This window comes from Drosophila hydei, unplaced genomic scaffold (genome assembly GCF_003285905.1).
Source record: "Drosophila hydei strain 15085-1641.00,03,60 unplaced genomic scaffold, DhydRS2 tig00000339-arrow-arrow-pilon, whole genome shotgun sequence".
Lineage (NCBI taxonomy): Eukaryota > Metazoa > Arthropoda > Insecta > Diptera > Drosophilidae > Drosophila > Drosophila hydei.
Window position 1 is genome coordinate 870,862 of NW_022045712.1, and position 20,978 is coordinate 891,839.

At 34.2% G+C, this 20,978-nt stretch overlaps 1 protein-coding gene across 7 annotated transcripts in view; it reads right to left on the reverse strand.

Moving 5' to 3' along the window:
- Positions 1-9,615: 9,615 nt before the first annotated feature.
- The window catches only part of LOC111605050 (box A-binding factor), a 149,329-nt gene continuing 137,966 nt past the window's right edge, over positions 9,616-20,978 (reverse strand). For 6 of the 7 annotated variants that reach the window (XM_023323386.2, XM_030224047.1, XM_030224046.1 and 3 more), the window contains 4 exons: positions 13,065-13,231; positions 11,443-12,991; positions 10,792-11,276; positions 9,616-9,984 (listed from right to left, as the gene is read on the reverse strand). In XM_023323386.2, the coding sequence (XP_023179154.2) occupies positions 9,711-9,984; positions 10,792-11,276; positions 11,443-12,991; positions 13,065-13,231 (2,475 nt within the window). In that variant the 3' untranslated portion in view covers positions 9,616-9,710. Of the gene's footprint in view, positions 9,985-10,791; positions 11,277-11,442; positions 12,992-13,064; positions 13,232-13,679; positions 13,782-20,978 lie in introns of those variants that run through there. The other variant, XM_023323387.2, reaches the window with a different exon arrangement.

Consider the following 20,978-nt stretch of genomic DNA (forward strand, 5'->3'; position numbering starts at 1 on the left):
GTGTTTTGCTTTAATTGTTTATTTAGTGTAATTAATTTTTCATGCGCTTAATTTAAAACACCGAGAGTTTGCTCAAAAGTTGCTTAAATTTTGTTTTGTTTTACTTTTTTCTTGGTTTTTTCCGAATTAAATGTTAAATATCGAAATATATATATATATATATATATATATATATATATATATATATATATATATATATATATATATATATATATATATATATATGTATATATATATATATATATATATATATATATATATATATATCATTTGTTGTATTTTTTTTTGCTAATTTTTGTATTTTATTTTTTCGTTTTTCTTGTGTTTACTGTGTTTAAATTTGAATGTTGCTTAAAAACACCGAAAGCTTAAAATTTAGAGATTTTCCTAAAGTGTAAAATTTTTACAATATTTTTGTTTTTGTTTTATTTTTTGTATTCGATTTTCGTCTTTTAGTTTTTGTTGTTTTTGATTCTTTGTTGTTCTCTTTTTTATTCTTTTCTCTATAGTTCTGTCTGTGGTTCCTGTGGTTGTGGCTTGCTCATGTTTTACATATATTATATCTTTTGGGTTTTTGAATATTTTCGAGTTCTTTGGCAGCCCAAAAACAAAGCATAAAGTCGCTAAATGGAACCAAAAATATCCAAAAGTATATCTATACAATAGTTTCGCGTATCTCTTCATTGGTTTCGTGGTCCTAAATAAATGAGATTTAAAGAAAAACTCCTTCATTGCCCTATACTCGCCTCGCCTTGCCTCGCCTCGCTAGCTATAATAAAAATCTGTTCACATTTCGCATACCATTTCAATAAATACATACATAATTAGTTGATTAAGGAAAAAACTGTATCACATTTTCAATTACGTCTTTGTTCGTAGCACCTTCATAACAAATGCTGGCAATGTGTGCTTTCACTTGTCACCTTTCTCTTCGCTTCTCACTGTCCAATGCTCACTGCTCACTGCTCACCTCTCACTGCCTCAGTGGAGCTGGAGTTTTTAGTGTTTCGCATTCTCTACCAGCGTTTTTCTAACTATTTACAGACCTTTTGTGCCTTGCTCTCAGTTTAATTCAGTTCAATTAGATTCGATTCATTCAATGCCAGCTTTTACTGTCTCTTCTTCTTCTTACATTTACCTACCATACAGTTGGAAAAAAATTGCGCTTCGGATTTTATCACAAAAATAATTACAACTCCACAACATTCCCATCTAACTTCCCCCCTCTATCTCTCTCTTTCTCTATCTTTCTCTCTCTCTTTCTGCCTGTCTCTCTCTCTTTTTCGTACCAGCCATGACTTAAACTAATATTGGTTCCATTTGGTTCCATTATTTCTGCTATATCCTTAATTACCATTAGCCATTTTTTATATACGCTCAATCCCATACCCATTTCCCATCCAATCTTAAGTTCTCTCACTCTCAGTGTTCACAAATCGAACTAAAAATATTCAACTAAATCTTTGGTATGCATCTTTCCATATGCATTTCCCCTAAAGCCCTGAAAACTGATCAAACGTCACGAAAATTAAAATAAAGTAATCGAGTGGAAAGGAAGACTCAAAGCATGTCTGGGCATATATAGCTAGATATATGCTCTGATCTAAGAAAACATAAAACATAGAGGTGGGAAAACATATATTATGACATATGACTATTATCTTTAAGTTTCTGGCTTTGTAAGTTTATCCTTTTTGTTGTTTGTTTTTTATTATTATTTGGTTTTCTTATTTGTTTTTTTTTTTCGTCAAAATCAGTCTCTATTGCCTTTGTTCTATGTTTTTTTATGCTTGTCTTTCGATTTGTTTCACATATACTCGTTCACGATATGCTAATGGGGTAGATAGTATGTCATATACAGACTCGCTTGCATCAGTGTTTGCGATATATATCGGAACTATGTAAATTTGATTGCCTTCCATTCTCATTCAATTATTCTTACAATTATGCACTAAAAAGTTCCCGATGTGCCGCTTTACTCCCCGCCCATCTCTAGCCGACCCGTGTGCAGCGACTCAGCCGCCACCTCGATGTGCCGTCTTGTTGCCTGCCCATCTCTAGTTGTTTACTGTTAGTCGACTTGAGCGCAGCGCCAGGGCCATCTTGCTCTCACTCAGCTACAGCCGAGACTTCGTTCAGCCACAGCTGTATTTGTCTCTCTCTATCGCAGCAAATGCAATTAAAAAGAAAACGGACTTTATGCAGGCGCTCGGCCTCTAAGGAAAGGCAATCACGATAAATGAGAATAAAATGAACTGTAAACCGTAACAGACTATTCTTCACATATACATATACATATATATACATATATATGTAATTCTAATTTCATAGTCCTTCAACCTAGTTCCTAGCCGCAAAATTTGAACCCATTTTCGCAAATCGAAATCAATTTTTATGTTTTTACAGTTCTCGAATCAGTGAAGTGACTCAGCGCTGATCTGATCAATGGACCTATAAGTTAAATGAAGCTTAGATGTTGTTAAATAAATGTCAATGCTTGAGGTCAGTGAACGAGTATCATGCAGTCGATATCGTCCGACTGCCATATGTTTCTTTTCTTTGCTATAATTATGGTTTTCTTTGCTATTAGCCAGGCTTCAGTAAAAAGTTGTTAAATGTTTTTTTTTTTCGTTTTATACTTTTGCATATTTAAAACCCGCATTTTGGGGGGTTTTTTGGTTTTTTGTTTTTTTTTTTTTTTTTTGGTTTGTATGTATGTAGTACACCTTAGAAAAATATCACATTCTTACTTCGTTCGTTCGTTCGTTCGAGAGACATTTTTATGTGTTTACATTTTGTTGTATTCTTTGGTTTCTGCTTTTGCGTTTGCTTTTGCTATTTCGTTTTCATTTTTGTTTTGTGTTTTTAACTTCTATTTACAGTTCGACTAAAATATATAAAAAATTTAAAAAATATTTGATTTGAGGTCATTTTCTGAATTATTGCTAGTTGCTCTGGCATGTTGCTTCCTCCTTCTCTTCCTCCTCTTCTTTCTCTTCTTTCATTCATTTCAATTCATACTCTTAGCCCTATATATATATATATATATATATATATATATATATATATATTTTTTTTTATTTTTTTGTTTACATTTAAACATTGGAATTTCATCTAAAATTGTTTTTTTTTTATTTGATTTTTTTTCGTTCGTATATTTTGTAGACACTGAATTGTTTTTACGAGTATGTATAAAAAAAATTCTTTTTTTTTTTTATAATTATTATTTTTTTTTTTTTTTATTACTGCATACAGTTGCACACAGGTATGTGTGCGTGTGTATATATATTTATATAATATTTCATTAGACACGACAGTAAAAGTTTAGAGAGAGAGAGAGAGGGAGAGCGAAAGAGAGACAAAATACATTTTTTATTTTATTTTAGTTTTTTTTTTGTTTTTAATATCTTTTTAGCTCACAACATCAACAATGAAATATTTTGTAATCTTGTCATATATGTGATTTTTTTTGTTTTATATTTTGTTTTTATTTTGTTTTTCTGTAAAAATCTCAAAAAGACGCCTAACACCGAAAAATATATTGCATGTACTACATTTTGTTTTTGTTATTATATTCTTAAGTTTTTGTTCTTGCTGTTATATATATATATATATATTTATATATATATATATATATATATATATATATATATATATATATATATTTCATTTCATATAATTTGTGTTTGTTTTCCTTCAGATGGTTTCCTTTATATACATGAGTTAGTTTGCTGTTAACAATGTATGTGATTATAGACAATTTAATATATTTATATATAGATGCAAAAGAAAGTATAAAAAGGTAAATTAATTTCAAGGAAAAATAAATAGAATTTAATGATTTTTTTTGGGTTTTTCTAATAGTTTTGTTAAATTTATTTTGATTACATTAAAACTTCGCTCTTTTGAGTATTTTTTGCTCTTTGCTTTTTGTTTTTGTTATTTAAGTGAAACCTCGAAATTGTCTTTTTTTGTTTCTTCTATATTTATTTTGATGAAAACGTATTTTTGTGTTGTCTGCTCCAGGCAGCCGCCAGCGCAGGCCAAATGCAATTGGATCCGAGATATGATTGGCTTGAGAGAGCAGCTGCTAAGGGAACATTAACATATTCGAAACCTGATCCCAACTCGCTCCTTCTCTGTCTCTCTCTCTCTCTGTCTCTCTCTCGATATCTAAAGATCGCGTGGAATCTGCACTTGCATTTGGCTTTTGTGTTGTGTGTGTGTGTGTGTGTGTGTGTGGGGGGGGGTCATTTTCGTTAGTTACTCAAATAAACAACATTTATAATTTGTTTCAAAATATGCATGCTATATATACGTACATATATGTGTGTGTGTATATACGCACTTTGCATTTGTATATATAACTATATATATATATATATGTATGTATATATATATATATATATATATATATATATATATATGTAATAGACACCGAAAACCACATACATTCATTTATCTGTATAGAGATATATTCTATGTATAATAATTTTTGTTTCTCTTTTTTGTTCTAATATGAATTGCGTCTGTTTGTGTGTGTGTGTTTATGTCTGTCTATGTGTGTGTGTCTGTTTAAACTCTATGCATATATATATATATATATATATATATATATATATATATATATATATATATATATATATATATATATATATATATATATATATATATATATATAAATAAATATTGTTTTTAAAAATGCATCGATTTAATGCCAAAAAGTTTCGTTGTTGGATTTTGTAATATTTTTTGTTTTAGTTTTTGTTTTTGCTTGTGTTTTATATAATATTATTTTGTTACACGTATTTCCTGCATTTTGTCTATGCCTTGTTTAGCGTTACACTTAAAAAAAACTCTCGTAAGTTAAACATACATATATTATGTAAATATATATATGGTAAATTTGTAATTTATATATATATATACATGTATATATATATATGTATATATATATATATATGTGGATGTATTTATGTATATATATATATATGAAATAAGAGTCTTGAATCCCTCCAATTTGTTGTTTTTTTTTTCATGGCTTACAAATGAATTTGTTTTTCTTTTTGTTTCTCTCCGTTGCCCGTTTTGGGTCTAAAAAAGTTTTCGCTTTTGTTTTATAAATTATTATTTTATATCCATTGATCTTTTAGTTTTCGTTTTAAACATTTACGTGGTAATTGAATTCCTTTAGCTAAGCACACACCAAATTTTAATTTATTTTATTTTATTTTACTTTTTTAAATTGGGAAAAAATTACTTAAATTTTCTTATTCAATTTTTTCTCTTAATATTGCTTTACTGCTTGCCTAAATCTAAGCTTAGCTTCCTATGCCCTTAGCAAATGTTTCGTTTTATTCAAGTTTTCTTTCAACTTCGTTTTTAGATTTTCCTTCCGATTCTATTTAACACATAAAACTTGTTGTTTAACCTGACTTGCTGCAAACATAAAGAAATTGGTAGAGACATGACAGAGAATAAAAGAAAAGTAAGCGAGAGTTGCGCTGGTCGGCAATGCCCGACCAGGAGATACCCGGAACACTGCACAGTCTTTTCAGGCTTCCTCTATACACAGATGTGTGTGCGTGCCAGATTCAAAGAGGGAAGCGCTTCAGAGTGTGTCAACTCTTTGCCTATTTAGCAGCAGGAGTCACACATCTATGCTTTTAAACATAGTTGAAACATCGATAGTTATCGATGACAGGCAAAGGGAGATGGGCTATGTGAGGATGCATAAGATAATTGTATATAATAACTATCAAGCTTAGAGCGGATCGACAGGCATGACAAGAGCGACTCAGGACCTTTAATATGATCCATTCATGCGGAGTTCAGGGCATTTTGAAATAATAGAAAAAGTCAACAAAATATTCAGTTTATGTGTGTAATGCAAAAAAACTTTATTAATAATAAATACTAGAAAATAAAAATAATTAAATATAATAAGTGTCACAAAAAATCAAAGGTTCACAGACATAGCTCACAGCATGTCAATTCAAGTAATTATTCAGATACATATATATATATATATATATATATATTTGCAATAATAATAGAAATAAAAGTATTAAGAGAAATCCGAATGAGCACAACGAACTCAAGTGAACATAAAAGTGGTTTAAAATATTTAATTTAATTTTTGTTTTTGTTATTTTTTTTGTTTCGTTTTGATATATTTGAAATATGTTTCGCTTCGTTTCCTTTTGCAGTTGTGATGCTTAAAAAAAATTAAATATACTAAAAAGATTTTTGATTTGTTTCATTTTTGTGTGTTTTGTGCTTGCAATAAAAAGGCAGTGTTTGTTGTTGTTGTTGTTGTTGAAATACATAAAAAAATAGCTGAATAAAATTGTAAACAATGCAAAAAATGTGTATTAAAAACATTTAGTTCTCTATATAAATTGTATAAATTATAATTAAATCTAAACAATTTGCTAGTGGCCCTGATCGTTCGATAATATATATTATTTTCGATTTATTTGCGTATAAAAAAAGAACAAATATTTGGGATTTGTCTTTTGTGTTGTTAAAAATATATAATTTTTTTTTTATTTTTAATTTTAATTAATTAATGTAAAAAACGGCATTTAAGTTAAGTTAAGAGAAAGAGTCTATATATATAGATATATATATATATATATATAAAACTGTGCATATAATCTTGTTAAACTATCACAAAATTTTACTACAATTGAACACTATTTGAGAGGGAGATAGAGAGAGTGTAAGAGTGGGTGGGTGAGTGGGTGAGTGGGGGAGAAGGCAACAAAATATACTTATTCAAATAATAATTAAATATTTATGGTGAAATCAAAAGAATCTCATATTTGTAAGTTGCTAGCTAAACATTGCCTCTGGCTGCTAAATTATAAGTAGCTTGATTAAATTAGTTAACAGCAGCTTTTAGCTTCTATATTCTATTGGCAAACACGCACAATGTGCGTGTGTATGTGTGACTGTTCTATGGAATCTACTGCGTGTGTTAGTTTGTGTGTGTAAAAACCTTGTTTAACTGAGTTATTATTATTTTTTATTTCATTCTCATTTTCATTTATTTATGTTTATTTGTTTTGCTTTTGCTCTTCTTTAATATTTAGTTAAATTATGAGGTACTTTAAACTTTTTGGCACAGTGAAAGTTTTTATTCCATCAACTTTTCCAGCTTGACAATTATTTGTTTATTATTCCATTTATTATTATTATTAATATTCTTATTTGTTTTTGGTACGGCAAATATTCTTGTTTTTCTCTTTTTAAGTATTCGCTTCAGGCTTAGGACATTTATTAAAAAAAAAATATATATATATATGTATATTTATATATGTGTGTGGAAACATTATTTCATATATATATACATATGTATATATGTATTTATGTATGTATGTATATATACTATGTATATTAGATTTCATAGCTGTTTTGCCTCTTGTTTGTTGAAACTACAATTTACAATTTAATTCGATGTTCTTGGTTCAAAGTTTGTTAGTTGATTTTTGTTTTTGTTTCTGCTTCTGTTTCTAGTTTGTGTTTTCTTTCTTTTCTTCCTTATGTAGCATGATCTTTGTGTGTGTGTGTGTGTGAGTTTATTTGGTGGTATTTTCTTTGCAACATTTTTCATGAAATGAGCCATAATAAATGAAGCAGCTTCTAGGCATATACAAAATTAGTAGTCTTTATGTTTATTTGTTGTTGTTTATTGTAAAAAATTGCACGTCTCGTTGCTTGGCAGCAGCTCAACAACAATAACACACAGAGACGCAGAGCAGAGCAATGAGCCTGTTCGACTGCGCGTCAAAAGCTCGCTTGTACAGCACGCAGCTCAGTGAAGCGGTAAAAGCTCTATAACAAAGGATGCCAACAGGCTGTGTCATGCTCTTTCCCTCTCTCTCTCTCGCTCTCTCTGCGTGTGTGTGTGTGTGTGTTGGGCTGCGCTTGCCTGGCTGCCTTAAATCTTTTGCCTATTGTTTGTTTTGGGTTTTTTTTTGTTATTAGCTTTGCTATTGTTTCTCTTATATTTTGTTTTCTTTGTTTTTTTTTTGTAAATTGTAAGTTATTTTTTATTTTGTTGTTGCTGGAATCACAGTTAGTTTGTGTTGTTGTAGTTGTTGTTTTTTTTATTTGTAAAAAAAACGTCTTAAATGTTTTTTGTTATTTGCTATTTCTATTTGTGTCTCGTATCTTTCTATTTCGCCTGCTTGTATAATTGTTGCTTGTTTGTAATTAATTAAACTATTGACGGTGGTTGCACATAAGTAAATATTATTTGTAACTCTAGCCTGCCTCAAGCCTCGCTCCAGTTCGAACCCAGTTCCTTTTTACCCCACTACCCTGCCCCGTTCCCCCTTTTACTTTTTATGCCTCATTCAGTTTTTGCTTTAACTTTTAGTTTTTTTTCTGTTTTCTGTTTTTTTTTTTGTTTTTGATTTGTATAAATAATAATAAGTTTCTCCTTTGTATTGTTTGTTTGTTGTCTGTTTGCTTTAAGCTAGCACACACGTTTAAAAAACATATAGACAGTATATATATTTTGTCTCTCTTGCCTCTATGGATTTTTGATTTTCGTCCGTCTGTTTGTAAAACTTATAAATAAATTGCTAAAAAAAAGAGGAAAACTAAAATCCATTTTTGTATTGTTTTGTTGGTTATTGTTACTGTTACTGTTGCTGTTATCATTACTGTTACTGTTACTGTTACTGTTACTGTTACTGTTACTGTTACTGTTACTGTTGCTGTTACTGTTGCTGTTACTGTTACTGTTACTGTTGCTGTTGATTTATCGTAAAGTTCAACCAAATTCCTGCGGCTGGGACGTGCCTCTTGCTGCTGCTGCTTCTTCGTCTTAAGCTTGTTTCATTTCCGTTCGTTTCATTTCGTTTCATTTCTCATTCGCCTCAGCTCCCGAGTTAAACTCCCTATTAGTTTCCTTCTATATTTTGTACAGTATATTTTGCTATTTAGTTTTAAATAAATGTAAAATTAGTTTTTTTTTTAGTTTTGCTTTAAGAGTTGCTCTCTGTAAACGGCAGATTATGGTACTTGGTGATTTGAATGTTTTGTTTGCTCTCAAAAACACAGACTATTTTCATATATATTGCAGTTTGTTGTAGTTGTTGTAGTTAGTAGTTGCCTTGCAGCTGCCAGAACTAATTAGATCTCCCCATATTCCACTAAAAAAAACCCTCACTTAACCATAGAAAACTTTGCATATTAAAAAAAAAAAAAAAAAAATTAACACTCTTCTACTAATTACAATTATTTATGCTTTAGTTTCAAATCTTAAAGACATTAATACCCGTGCTAATAGTTCTTAATGTTCTTCTTCTTCTTTATATATTAAAAAAACCCTGCACACACATTGATTGCTCTATGGCTCATCAGTGCGCTGACTGTACCTCAGCACCGTTGCTTCAAATTCGAATTCGAGTTCGAATTCGAAAAAAAAAATAATTAGACACTTGCCTGCTCATATTGTAAATCTAATAATAATGGTAGTAATAATAGATCTATACATCAATTTTCATGTTTCCTGTAATTTATGCCTCTTGTGTGTTTCTTTACCTTTCTTTTCTTTGAGTGTATTTTGTGTTGTCTGGTGTAGTGTGAGTGAGCGTGTGCGTGTGCGTGTGAGTGTGAGTGTGAGTGTGCGTGTGTGTAGATGTGTGTGGTTAGTGGGCTTATCTGCGTAGGAGCCGCCTCCTACGCGCCTCATCTCAGCGCGGCGCATTGTGAATGTGCGTGGTCAAGTGCTTGGAGAGATAGTCGGCCCGGGCGAAGCACTTGCCGCACGACTCGCAGTGGTACGGCCGCTCTCCGGTGTGGATGCGCAGATGGCGGGTCAGATCCGATTTGCCGCCGAAGGCGCGTCCGCAGAACAGGCAGACAAACGGACGTTCTCCTGTATGCTTGCGCACGTGCAGCTTCAGGTTCTCCTTGGAGCGGACGCACTTGCCACAGAAGGGGCATGCGAAGCGCGATGTGGTGGGTCTGCAAAGGAAGTGCGTTCATGTGAATTCGACTATATCAGAATTATAAAGTCTTGGCAAACTGGTTCGTTTGTACGAACTAGTTCATTTGGCACAGTGCAAGCGCCTTTAAGTCTATTTAAGTGAATTAGAATTTTTGAGAAAGTAAAGCGAATTCTTGGAATTGGTTCCGTTTACCAGTGAACTAGTTCCTTTTGCAACCAGCAATTGCATTCTAATTTTATTCATTTAAGTGGTTCCGATATCGAAATGAACAAGTTTGAAATTGGATTGATTCACAAGTGAACTAGTTCATTTGGCACACAGCAATTCCGTTGATAGCTGACGTTTTTTATCTTGAACTACTAAATTCTAATTCAGCATTTACTTTACTCAATTGTAGTGAACTAGTTCTTTTGATATTTCAGTTAATGTTTTTGAAAATTTAGTACAACTTTTTGGTGAATGTCTTTATATCAATCTAAAACTGTTGCATTAGTGCCAAAATGTTCATGAACTAGTTCGCTCCAATAATACAAGTAGTGCGAACAGTATTCATACACTTATTTTTCATGTTTGCCTCAACTATATTGTTGAAGTAGAAGTTGAGCTATTATGAACTAGTTCACATGAACTTGGATTTAATGAATCAGTTCATTTAACTAGCAGATGCTTTTGCTTGCTTTGCTAAGATCTTCTCTAGCAAATTAAGTGCAGGCATAGGAATCGTTGAACTAGTTCAATTCACTAGTTCATTTGTTCAATGAACTTTTTTAGATTTGATAGAGGCTATGGCAACTGGTTCACTCGCGGAACTAATTGAACTTACCGCTTGTCACGCTGTCGCTCAGCGGCATCGACTCGCAAAAAGTTGAGTATTGAAGCCTCCTGCGGATTGAGGCCCAGGAACTGCTCATTGGGTATGCGCTCCGCATTGATCAGCGAAGTCAGCGAACTGAGCGAGCTAATGCCGCTGCCGCCCACGCCGCTGTTGGCAGAGCCAGCTGCGCCAGCCCCTGGACTGGCGATGCAGCCAGCCGCAGCGGCCGCCGCAGCTGCTGCTGCCGACGAGGAGCCGGCTGCAGCGCTGGCCATTGGCAGTGAGACGTGCGCCAGATGCGGCGGCAGCTGCTGGGACTGCGACTGCGGCTGCTGATGATGATGCTGTTGCTGCTGCTGCTGCTGTTGCTGCTGCTGTTGCTGCTGCTGCTGCTGCTGCTGCTGCTGCTGTTGTGATTGATGATGATGATGGTGTGGCTGATGGTGATAGGAGGGATCCGTTTCCAAGTGGTGTGCGCTGTTCAACAGGCGTGACTGCAAGGCAACAACAAGTTAGACTCGATATATGGAATACTAGTCAGATATATAGCCGAAGTAGAGGTAAGGACGGGGAAGCAATGTGAAGCCAGCTGGGAGATGCCTCTCGGAACTCGCTTGCCAGGCCCATTGAAACAAGGATTACCCAAGCCGCATCACTTACCCGCTTGTTTGTACTATGTATGCCGTCCGAGCTGCTGATGTTCGGCTCCGTGGCGCTCGTGGAGGCCGAAGCCGATGAGTTGTTGTCGTTGTAGAGCATCGTGATGCCCGCCGAGTCGATTGTGTTGTCCTGTTCGTGCTCCTCGCTGGTGGCCTCTTGCTGGTGGGCCGGGTCGTCGCCCTCACGCTTCACATTGATGCGCAGATCCTCGCCCTCGTCGGCCAGCATCGGCTCCTGCGAGCTGGTCACCACATCCTGGTCCAGCTGTGCCGTGGTGGCGGCTGCTGCTGCTGCTGCAGCTGCCGCTGTGCCGCTTATCATGCGTGCCACGCCCACACCAACGCCCACGCCAACGCCGACGCCAATCGACTTCTTGCCATGGAGACGCTCGAGTGCATGATTGAGCCGATGCTTCTTGAAGCTCTTCAGATAGCGGAACTGCATGCCGCAGACGTCGCAGGTGAACAGCTTGTCGGCGGGCAGGCGGGCGCGATGGTTCTGCTCCTTGTGCTTGGCATAGGCGCTGCGATAGCGATACGATTGGCCGCACTGCTCGCATATGAAGGGCTTCTCTTCGCCCGGCCCGATGTGCGGATGCTGCAGTGCCGCGTGCTGCTCCAGCAGCCAGACGTTGGGGAAGTGCGCATTGCAGACGACGCAGCGTGTCTCCTCCTCGATCGGCTCGCTGAACAGCGAGGAGCACGTGTCCGATGGACTCTTCAGCATTTGGCTCAGCTGCTGATGCTGGGCGAGCAGCGCGCCGCTTGGCGGCGGCGTCGATGAGGTAGACGACGAGGAGCTCTTCTCCTTGCAGCTGCTCGAAGTGTCCGTGCAGCTGACGGGCGTGCCAGCACCAGACAGCAGCAGCTGCGTATATTGACGCAAGCCACTGGCGTCCACAATGACCCCAGCTCCACTGCCAGCTCCAGCTGCAGCTCCAACTCCGCCTGTGCTGGACGTGCTGTTGTTAGCATTGCGACGTCGCTGCTGCTGCTGCTGCTGTTGGTGCTGCTGGTGCTGCTGGTGCTGCTGCTGCTGGGCCAGCAGCTGCTCCAGCGACTCCTTGTACAGCAGCGCACTGCTATTGGGCGTCACGACGCTGCGCTCGCTGCCCAGCTCAACGATGGTGACGTCATCGTTGCCCTCCGCCTGGCCCTCCAGCTGCGACTCCGCTGAGATGGCCGTCGACGAGGTGGCCATCTGCTGTGGCGAGGGTGTGCCTGCCGACTTGCCGCCCTTCGATGGCTGAAAAAAGCCAGTGGGCGTGGCATAGCGCATATTGAACGCGACATGCGGCTGCGCCGCTTGTCCTGATTGTTGCTGTTGCTGAGACGGTTGCTGCGGCTGTGTGGCCTGTGGTTGTTGCTGGTGTTGCTGATGTTGCTGCGGTTGTTTGTACTGTGGATCGCTGGAACGGCTCGTTGTGGACTGCTGCGTCTGCTTGGCCGCATAGCTGGCCGCCGTTGGCTGATAGTCCTTGGTAAGCAGATCGCTCAACGTGGTAAAACGGTGGGGAAAGTCCTTTGGCGCGCCGAGCAGGCCGCGCGTGCTGCACGTAGACAAAGAAGAGAAACAGATCTGAGAGTTATGCCTGTGCTCCATGGGGTGCTGAGCGCACTTACCGCAATGCCTCCTCGGCCAGCCAGGTCTGGTGGTGCAGCAGGTTCAGTATTCTGGACGGATCAATGTCGAACAGGCTCAGCCCGAGCGGCGAAAAGGGGAACGCAAACGGCGTGGGGCAGCGGCTGGCGGCCATCGCGCTCATCGGTGAGCCAAAGTTGCGCAGCAGCTGTCAATGGAAGACGTCTATTAGACCAGGACATACTACGGATATGGATGCATAGCGTTATGTAACTAAAGTCAACTATTGATGCTGCTTATGGGTGGGTGGTGGGGGTTGTTGGGGTCGGGGGGCCAGACAATTGCTGCTAGTTGCCAGCATGTGGCACGTGGCACGTGGCATGTGGCACGTGGCACGTGGCATGTGGCAGATGTGGGTGCATATGTTCAAGGCAGAGTCACAAACCAAATATACATACATACATAGCTAAACGGAAGAGGGGAACATGCAGTTATGTACATAGCCTACGCTCTCCACAAAGAGGCGTCTCTACGCAAGCCAAGCAGCAGGTGAAAACGGTTGCACAACTAAGCGTAAGTGACTAGGCATAGTTACTACAACTAACTTAGCTTCCCTTCCTTACTAATTGTTGAGCTGTTCGTCGCGAAGTACTTACGTATGCGTTGCCAGCGTTGCAGGGCCTAGTTTCATTAGAAATATATGAGTAGTGTAAATATACACTGTCGTACAAAACAAAAGTCAAACGATCGTGGATAGAGTTCAGTTGACATTTGCAACACGACAGTGCCAGTGTTGTCAAATGTTGAATAAAAGTATTTGAGAATTTCATAATAAATGCCAAATTTAAAGGTTTAATTACTATAAATGAGAAGCAATTACTTAGATTTTGCAATTAATTACTTTATAAGTAATTTTTAATTAGTTCAGTAATTACTGAAGTAGTTGCAATCAGCATGTCAAGTAATTATTTCTAATTATTTTCATAATTACTATTAAGTTCATTAACTAACTATATAGTAATTACCTTTAATTACTTGAGCAAATACTTATAATTGCTAGAAGAGTTACATTGAAATACCCAAGTAATTACATTTCATTGTTAGTTAAAAGTGCTCAAGTAATTACTGTTAATTACTCAAGTAATTACGCAAGCGTTTGCCTTTTAATTACTCTAAAAATTATTGTGAATTACTTACAACTAGTTACTTAAGGAACAACTAATTATTACCCAAGTAATTAGCTTATATTGCAAGTCCTATCAATTAATTACTTAAGTAATTACAATAAATTACTGAAGTTATTACTCAAGTTGTTACAATAAATAATTTAAGCATTTACAATAAATGTCTTCTTTACTCAGGTAATTACAATAGCTCAACTCCAGTAATTACATTTAATTATCAAGTAATTACCCTTAATTACTAAAGCAATTAATCAACTCAGAGTAATTGCAGAGATACTTAAGCTGAATTTATGCTTCTAAAGTAATTAAACCTTTAAAGTCATAGTTTTAAAATATATTTAGCACTAGTATCTAGGTATATATTAAATATAATATAGTAAGTAAATATTCTATAGTTAGTATAGGCCCAATAAAAAACTCGTACTCGATATTTTCAGTAGTTTTATTTATATAGAATTTACTTTCCCTTCTTTTCATCTTGTTTTTGTTATTATTCTTTTCTTTTCATTTTGTTTTTGCTTTTGTTTGTTCTGTGTTTCATTCTTTTCTCTTTTTTGTTTTGTTTGTTTGTTAGTTTGCTTTGTATTGTTCTTCTTCTTCTTTATTTTCTCGCTCTTCGCTTATGTTTTTATTTGTTTTGTTTGCAATATAAACGGCTAACACTTCGTCAACTAGAAATTGCGATATCTAGGCTATATAGCTGGCCCTCTATATCATATCATATCATATCATATCAGATAATGTTGCATTCTTGTAGGTCCTCATAGGTCAACCTTGTTACCTAGTGCTGTCTAGCCTGCCTGTTCATCATCGTTATTATCCTCTGCTTCTGCTTCTTCTACTATTTTTTACTGCTTTCTTTTGGATGCTACGTAGCACTCCCGGATAGCCTGTGCTATTATTGAATTTCGATATTGAAAGAAGATTTTTGCTGCGGTCTGTTGTGCCTGTCTGTGTGTGTGTATGTGTGTGTGTGTGTGTCTTTCTCTGATCTGTGTGTGTGTGTGTATTTTTATTGGTTTTTCTCTTTTTTTTTATTTTTTATAAACTATGATATGCCTTGCTTTGCTTAAATATTTTGTTTATAAACTTTTTAGCTTTTCTTTTAATAATTTTATATAAATTTTGTTTGCCTTTTTGGGGGTTTGCCTAAAATATGTTTAATTTACCATTGAGTGTGTGTGTTAGTGTGTGTCAGTGTGTGTGTGTGTCTGTGTGTGTGTGTAGGTATATCAGTTATTGAATTTCTCATCTAAAATATTTGTTGTTGTTGCTTGTTCGCGTCTATTTGTTTTGGTGCCTGATATAAGCTGCTCTCATTATCGATAATCATTAAACATTATTCATTATTCATTATTCATTACGAGTACTTGACTTGATTCCATTATTCAGCATTGGACAACTCGAAAATGAGTTGGCTATAAGTGTGTTGCTCAGTGCTTTTAGTTGGTTTTACGTTTTTTTTTTTGGGGTTTTACATTCGACTTGCTTCGACTACGAAAAAAATATATATATATATATATGTGTGTGTGTGTAGGTATATATATATGTATATGTATATATAGTTTTTTTTAACCTTCCTTTTTTGGTTTTTGTTCTGCTGTTAATTTGCGCTCATCATAAAATGAGATTTTTGTTGTTTTTTTATTTTATTTTGTTTTGTTTTTTTTTTTTAGTTTAAATATATTTATTAAATGAAGCTCAAGCTCTTGAAGCCGGTCTATAGACCAGATATAATCGTTATACAAAACTAACAAATAAGTTCAATGGTCTGACAAAAAGCTCAAAGATACACAATTCGCAATTCGCCGCAAACACACGCGCTAAGCACGTTGCGGCGTCCATTTTGAAAGCTCGGCGAAATCGTTGAGAAGGCCTTGATGATCGGGCTGTATGTGAGTGTGTATATGTGTGCGTGTGTATGTGTGTGAGTGAATAAATGAGTGAAACATGCTCGAATTAAATGATTTTTTTTACTTTATTTCAATTTATTTGCGAAAAAAATGTACTTTAAATATATATATATATATATATATATATATTATATATCTATATATGTTAATATATAATTCTATATATACTATATATATATATCTATATATTAATGTATATTATATTTATCTATCTATCTCTCGATCCCTTCTGTATTTTCTATTTATTCTCTTTCTCTCTCTAGACCTTATTAATTTATTATTTATTGTGATATATTATATTTCACTTCTGTTTAAAAAAAGACTTACAAATAATTTGAATGGAACTTAAATTGCAATTTAATATTAAAATATATGTATATATATAAATATATATATATATATGCATATATATATTTCGATTTCTGAATTTGAGAATTATTTTTAATGCGCCGTTAGCTAAATAAATATGTTCTAAATGTGTTTGCACGCTTACAAAATAATATCAATAATACCTATGTATATTAAGATGTATATATTTATATATATATATATATATATATATATATATATATATATATATATATATATATAAATATATATATATATAAATATATATATATATATATATATATATATATATATATGTATATGTGTAATTAAAATCAAACACAACTTAACTTAAAATATAATAAAAATTGAATTTAGTCACGCGCCTCTTAAAGATATTTATTATTTAAAGATTCTTATGCGTGTAGGTGTGTTTGTGTGTGTGTGTGTCTGCTCACTTATGTTTAATGCATTTATTTGCTGTTTAATGTTGCTGTTTCTGCCGTCGCTTTATAGTTAGTTAATCATAGTTTATAAATATGCTTGTATGTCTATATTGTTAGGAACATATTGACGTAATTATAACGTATTGCAGCTATTTTTTTGTTTTTGTTTTTTGTGTTTGTTTTTGTTTTTGTTTTGTCAGCGAACCTTCTCAACAGCTCAGAAGCATTTCAAAAACTCAATATTTAGTCGCCATTTGCCGCAGCCGACGTTCGAGCAGCCTCTGCATAGCTACTTAACTAGCTGATAAAAATCGAAAATTAAATGTAAAAAATAAAAAAAATATGTGTAAATATAAAATAAAACCTAAGCTCAACATTGCAAGCTGACAAAAAAAAAAACAAAAAATAATAAAAAATTTATTCTTTTGCTTCTCGAGCTGCTTTAAAGGTTTATATTTCATGTGTGTGTGTGTGTGTGTAAATTATATATAATATAAAATTAAATATAATTTAATGTGTATATAATAAAAAAAATCTATTCGAAACAGCGCGCCATACAAAAAAAACAAACAAAAATTAAGATGAGCCTCATAGGAAACGTAAAATTTCAACCGTAGTTAACTAAAACTATTATTTAGCTATTTATTTTGTATGTTTTATTAATTATTATTGATAATTATGAATGTCTGCTGTTTTTTTTTGTTTTTTGTTTTTTTTTTTTGGGCTGTGGCAAAATTTGCTAAATTAAATTTAAGCGCAATGGAAATTAATAACTTAATAAATGTTTTTCGAAAACATTTTTTTAACACATTTTTTCTGTTTTGTTTTGTTTATGTAAAATTAGTTTACTTTTTAAGACTATTGTTTAAGTCAGTGTGTGTGTGTGTGTGTGACTGTTCATAAATTATGTTCAAATTGCATTGAAATTGAAAACAACAAAAAATTTTATGCATTTTCGAATTTCACTTTTAATTTTTAAAAATTTATTTATTTTATTTTTGTTTTTTTTTTTGGGCTTTAATTTGGTTTGGGAAGGTTAAAAAAATTGCATATTTTTTGTTTTCCTTTGTTCAAAGTTTCCTTTTTGCTTCTTGTTGTCTTAAGTTTTATAAAGTATTTTTAGTATTTTTTGTATTTTTTTTTGTATTTTTTGTTTTTGGTTTTAATATGTATTTGTTGTATTTGTTGTGGCTGTGAAAATATTTGCGCTCTATAAACTAATATATTTCTCCATAATTTTTTGTAATTTCCTTTTTTTTGCTTTTTGTATATTTTTTTCGGTTTTAAATATTTTTTGTTTTTGTTTTTTTTCTGTGGATATGCAAAACTACTTTGTTGTTTGTTTGTGTTGTTTTTGTTGTTGTGTTGCTACTTGTTGTTAGTTGATTTGGTTGTGAGATTGTTAAATTTGTTCTTAACTCTTCTTCTCCTCTACTTGTTCTGCTTCTTCTTCTGTGTCGTGAGTAAATTTTGTTTTATTTTTTAGAAACTTTTCTATAAATTTTACACCGCTTACAAATACTGCTGTGTGTGTGGGGGGGAGGGGGGTCTCTGTGTATATAGTATGTATATATATTTTTAGTTATATATAGATGTATATATATATATATATATATATATATATATATATACATATATATATATATATATATATATATATATATATATATATATATATATATATATATATATGATTCAATGCCTCCATTGCTCACTAAAAAAATAACTATCAAAAAAACTGCAATTCTGTTGACTTTTCTTCTGCTTCTGCTTCTTATTCTCGCCTCTGGTTGTTGTTTTTGTTTTTTTTTTTACATTTCTGTTGCTTTTTATAAAATATTATTTTTAGTATGTATAATGTGTGTATATGTATTGTATATATATTTATATATGCTCATATATATATAGAATTTTTTTTTATTTTTATGTTTTATTTTTTTTTTAAAGGGGAGTAGGCACTACAGTGTTGTTGTTGTTGTTGTTTTTTCTTTTCATTTTTTCATTTTTCATTTTCATTTTGAAGTTTTTCGCTTTGCTTGTCTTATAGCTAAGGTTTTCTCTGTTGCATATTTTACCAAAAAATTGTCGAATCCTTCATTCGCGTCGTCTTAAAATAAGCTTAAAAGCCTTATTGGTTGCTTGTCATTTAAGTGTTACTATTAACAACTCACTTCTTCTGCTGCTTCGTAACTGTATATGTGTGTGAGTGTGTGTGTGTGTGTGTCTTATAGAACTGTCAAGCTTTATAGGCTAGCTATATGATGCATGGTTCGAGCTCTCATCTCGTCTCGCGTATCAAAAAGGTATTCATTTCTTCTGTGTGTGTGTGTGTAGTTGTAAATGTACAGTTATTTCTTTGTATGCATTCAAAAATTGGTTCTATGTATGTTGTCAGTTGTTGTTGTTGCTGTTGCTGTTGCTCTCAAGTGGATGCTAGACGCATGCTAACTATTTTGAGTATATTTACATTCCAAGTCGGAGTCATACACAGACACATATATATAAATATATCTATATATTTATATGTGAGTGTGTGTGTGTCCATTGTTATTATCATTAGCCTTTCGCTTTGCCATTTTTGCAGTATTGTAAAACGAACAACGAAATTCTATTAAAATTCTCTATGGTCAAAGTATTTCTTAGTCAAGTTTACAAGTCTGCTATATACATTGCTCTGTGTGTGTGTGTGATTGAGTTCAATGAACCAGTTCACAAGAGCACACACAGACAGACATGATTTCGGCTTTTGTCTGTGTTTTCTATGTTTCGATTGTTTTTTTTTTTTTGTTTTTGATCTATTTACAGTTGTCTCGAATTATTAGCTTGGCACTCAAACATATTTAGTTATAGGGAGTTTATTTTTTTTATTTGTTGTTGTTGTTGTAGTTGATTATTTCATATTGTTTGTTGTTGTTGATTATTTAATGCCGATGAAACCAATTTCTGTGTTTATTGTATTTCACTGCATAGTTAGTTGATCGATTTATCGATTTAACGGTTATCGGTTATCGGGTTTTTGCTGTTAACGGCACTCATCGCTTATCGGCTGAGTCTCTCTCTCTCTCTACAAGTTTCGCTTATTCAAAATAACTAACAAACAAAATACAAAGAAGGCATCGCCTGCTTCTTCCTCTTCTTCTTCCCCTTCTACTTCTTTGAAAATAAAATTACAAAAAAAAAAAAAAAAACAATTGTATATGTATATTTTAATGGTATATCGCATCATTGTCATTGTCATTTCAACTGCATTAACAATTGCGTCCGGGAACCGAGGCCATTCGCTGCAATAACGGAGTAAAACAGAAGCATTGCTTATCGATCGATTGCCTATCGATCAGTAAACGCGATTCGATAACGCAATTGTGGCTATTTGTCAATCGGTCAAGGTTGTACTTGGCTCTGTAAGTCTTAAATTATTTGTATTGTAGGTGATTATATGCGTTTTGTGAACGTGTAGAAGAAGGCAATTCTGTCAACAGGGTACATTTGTGTTGTCTTTGCTATTTGGCAATCGAATACCCTTGCCGATCCCGATCTGCGCACATCTAGATGGCAGTCAAGTGCAACTGGTTCAGTTACGCTAAGCTATAGGAACGATACGAATCGAGGCGAGTCGAATTGTCTCTGTGGCAAGGGCATTGCAAGTTCGGTGCACCGAAATTCTCGCTCTCACTTCGCTCTTTCTAACAAAATGTGCTAAAGTTTGTATTGTTATTGTTGTTTTTTTTTTGTTTTACTACGTTTTATTTTTTTTTTGTTTTTTTGGTTTTTTTTTTGTTATTTTTTTTTAGGTTGTTAGTTCATGCGAACTAGTTCCGTTCGTTGGCGAACTAGTTGATTTGAACTATTTCTATGTGTGTATCTGTGTGTTAATTGAATCAATTGATATGCGAATTTCTACTCAATTCCCTGCAGTGAGTTTCCTTCTCGGTTTATTGTCTTAAAGAATGTAAAATGTAGCTATTGGGCAGTTGAACTATTGATTGGAACTGGTTCGCGCGAACTGAACTGAACTGAACTGAACTCAAACAGTAGCACACTCGTAACGAATCAATCAAACAAGAAGAATTACACGCTACGACTGT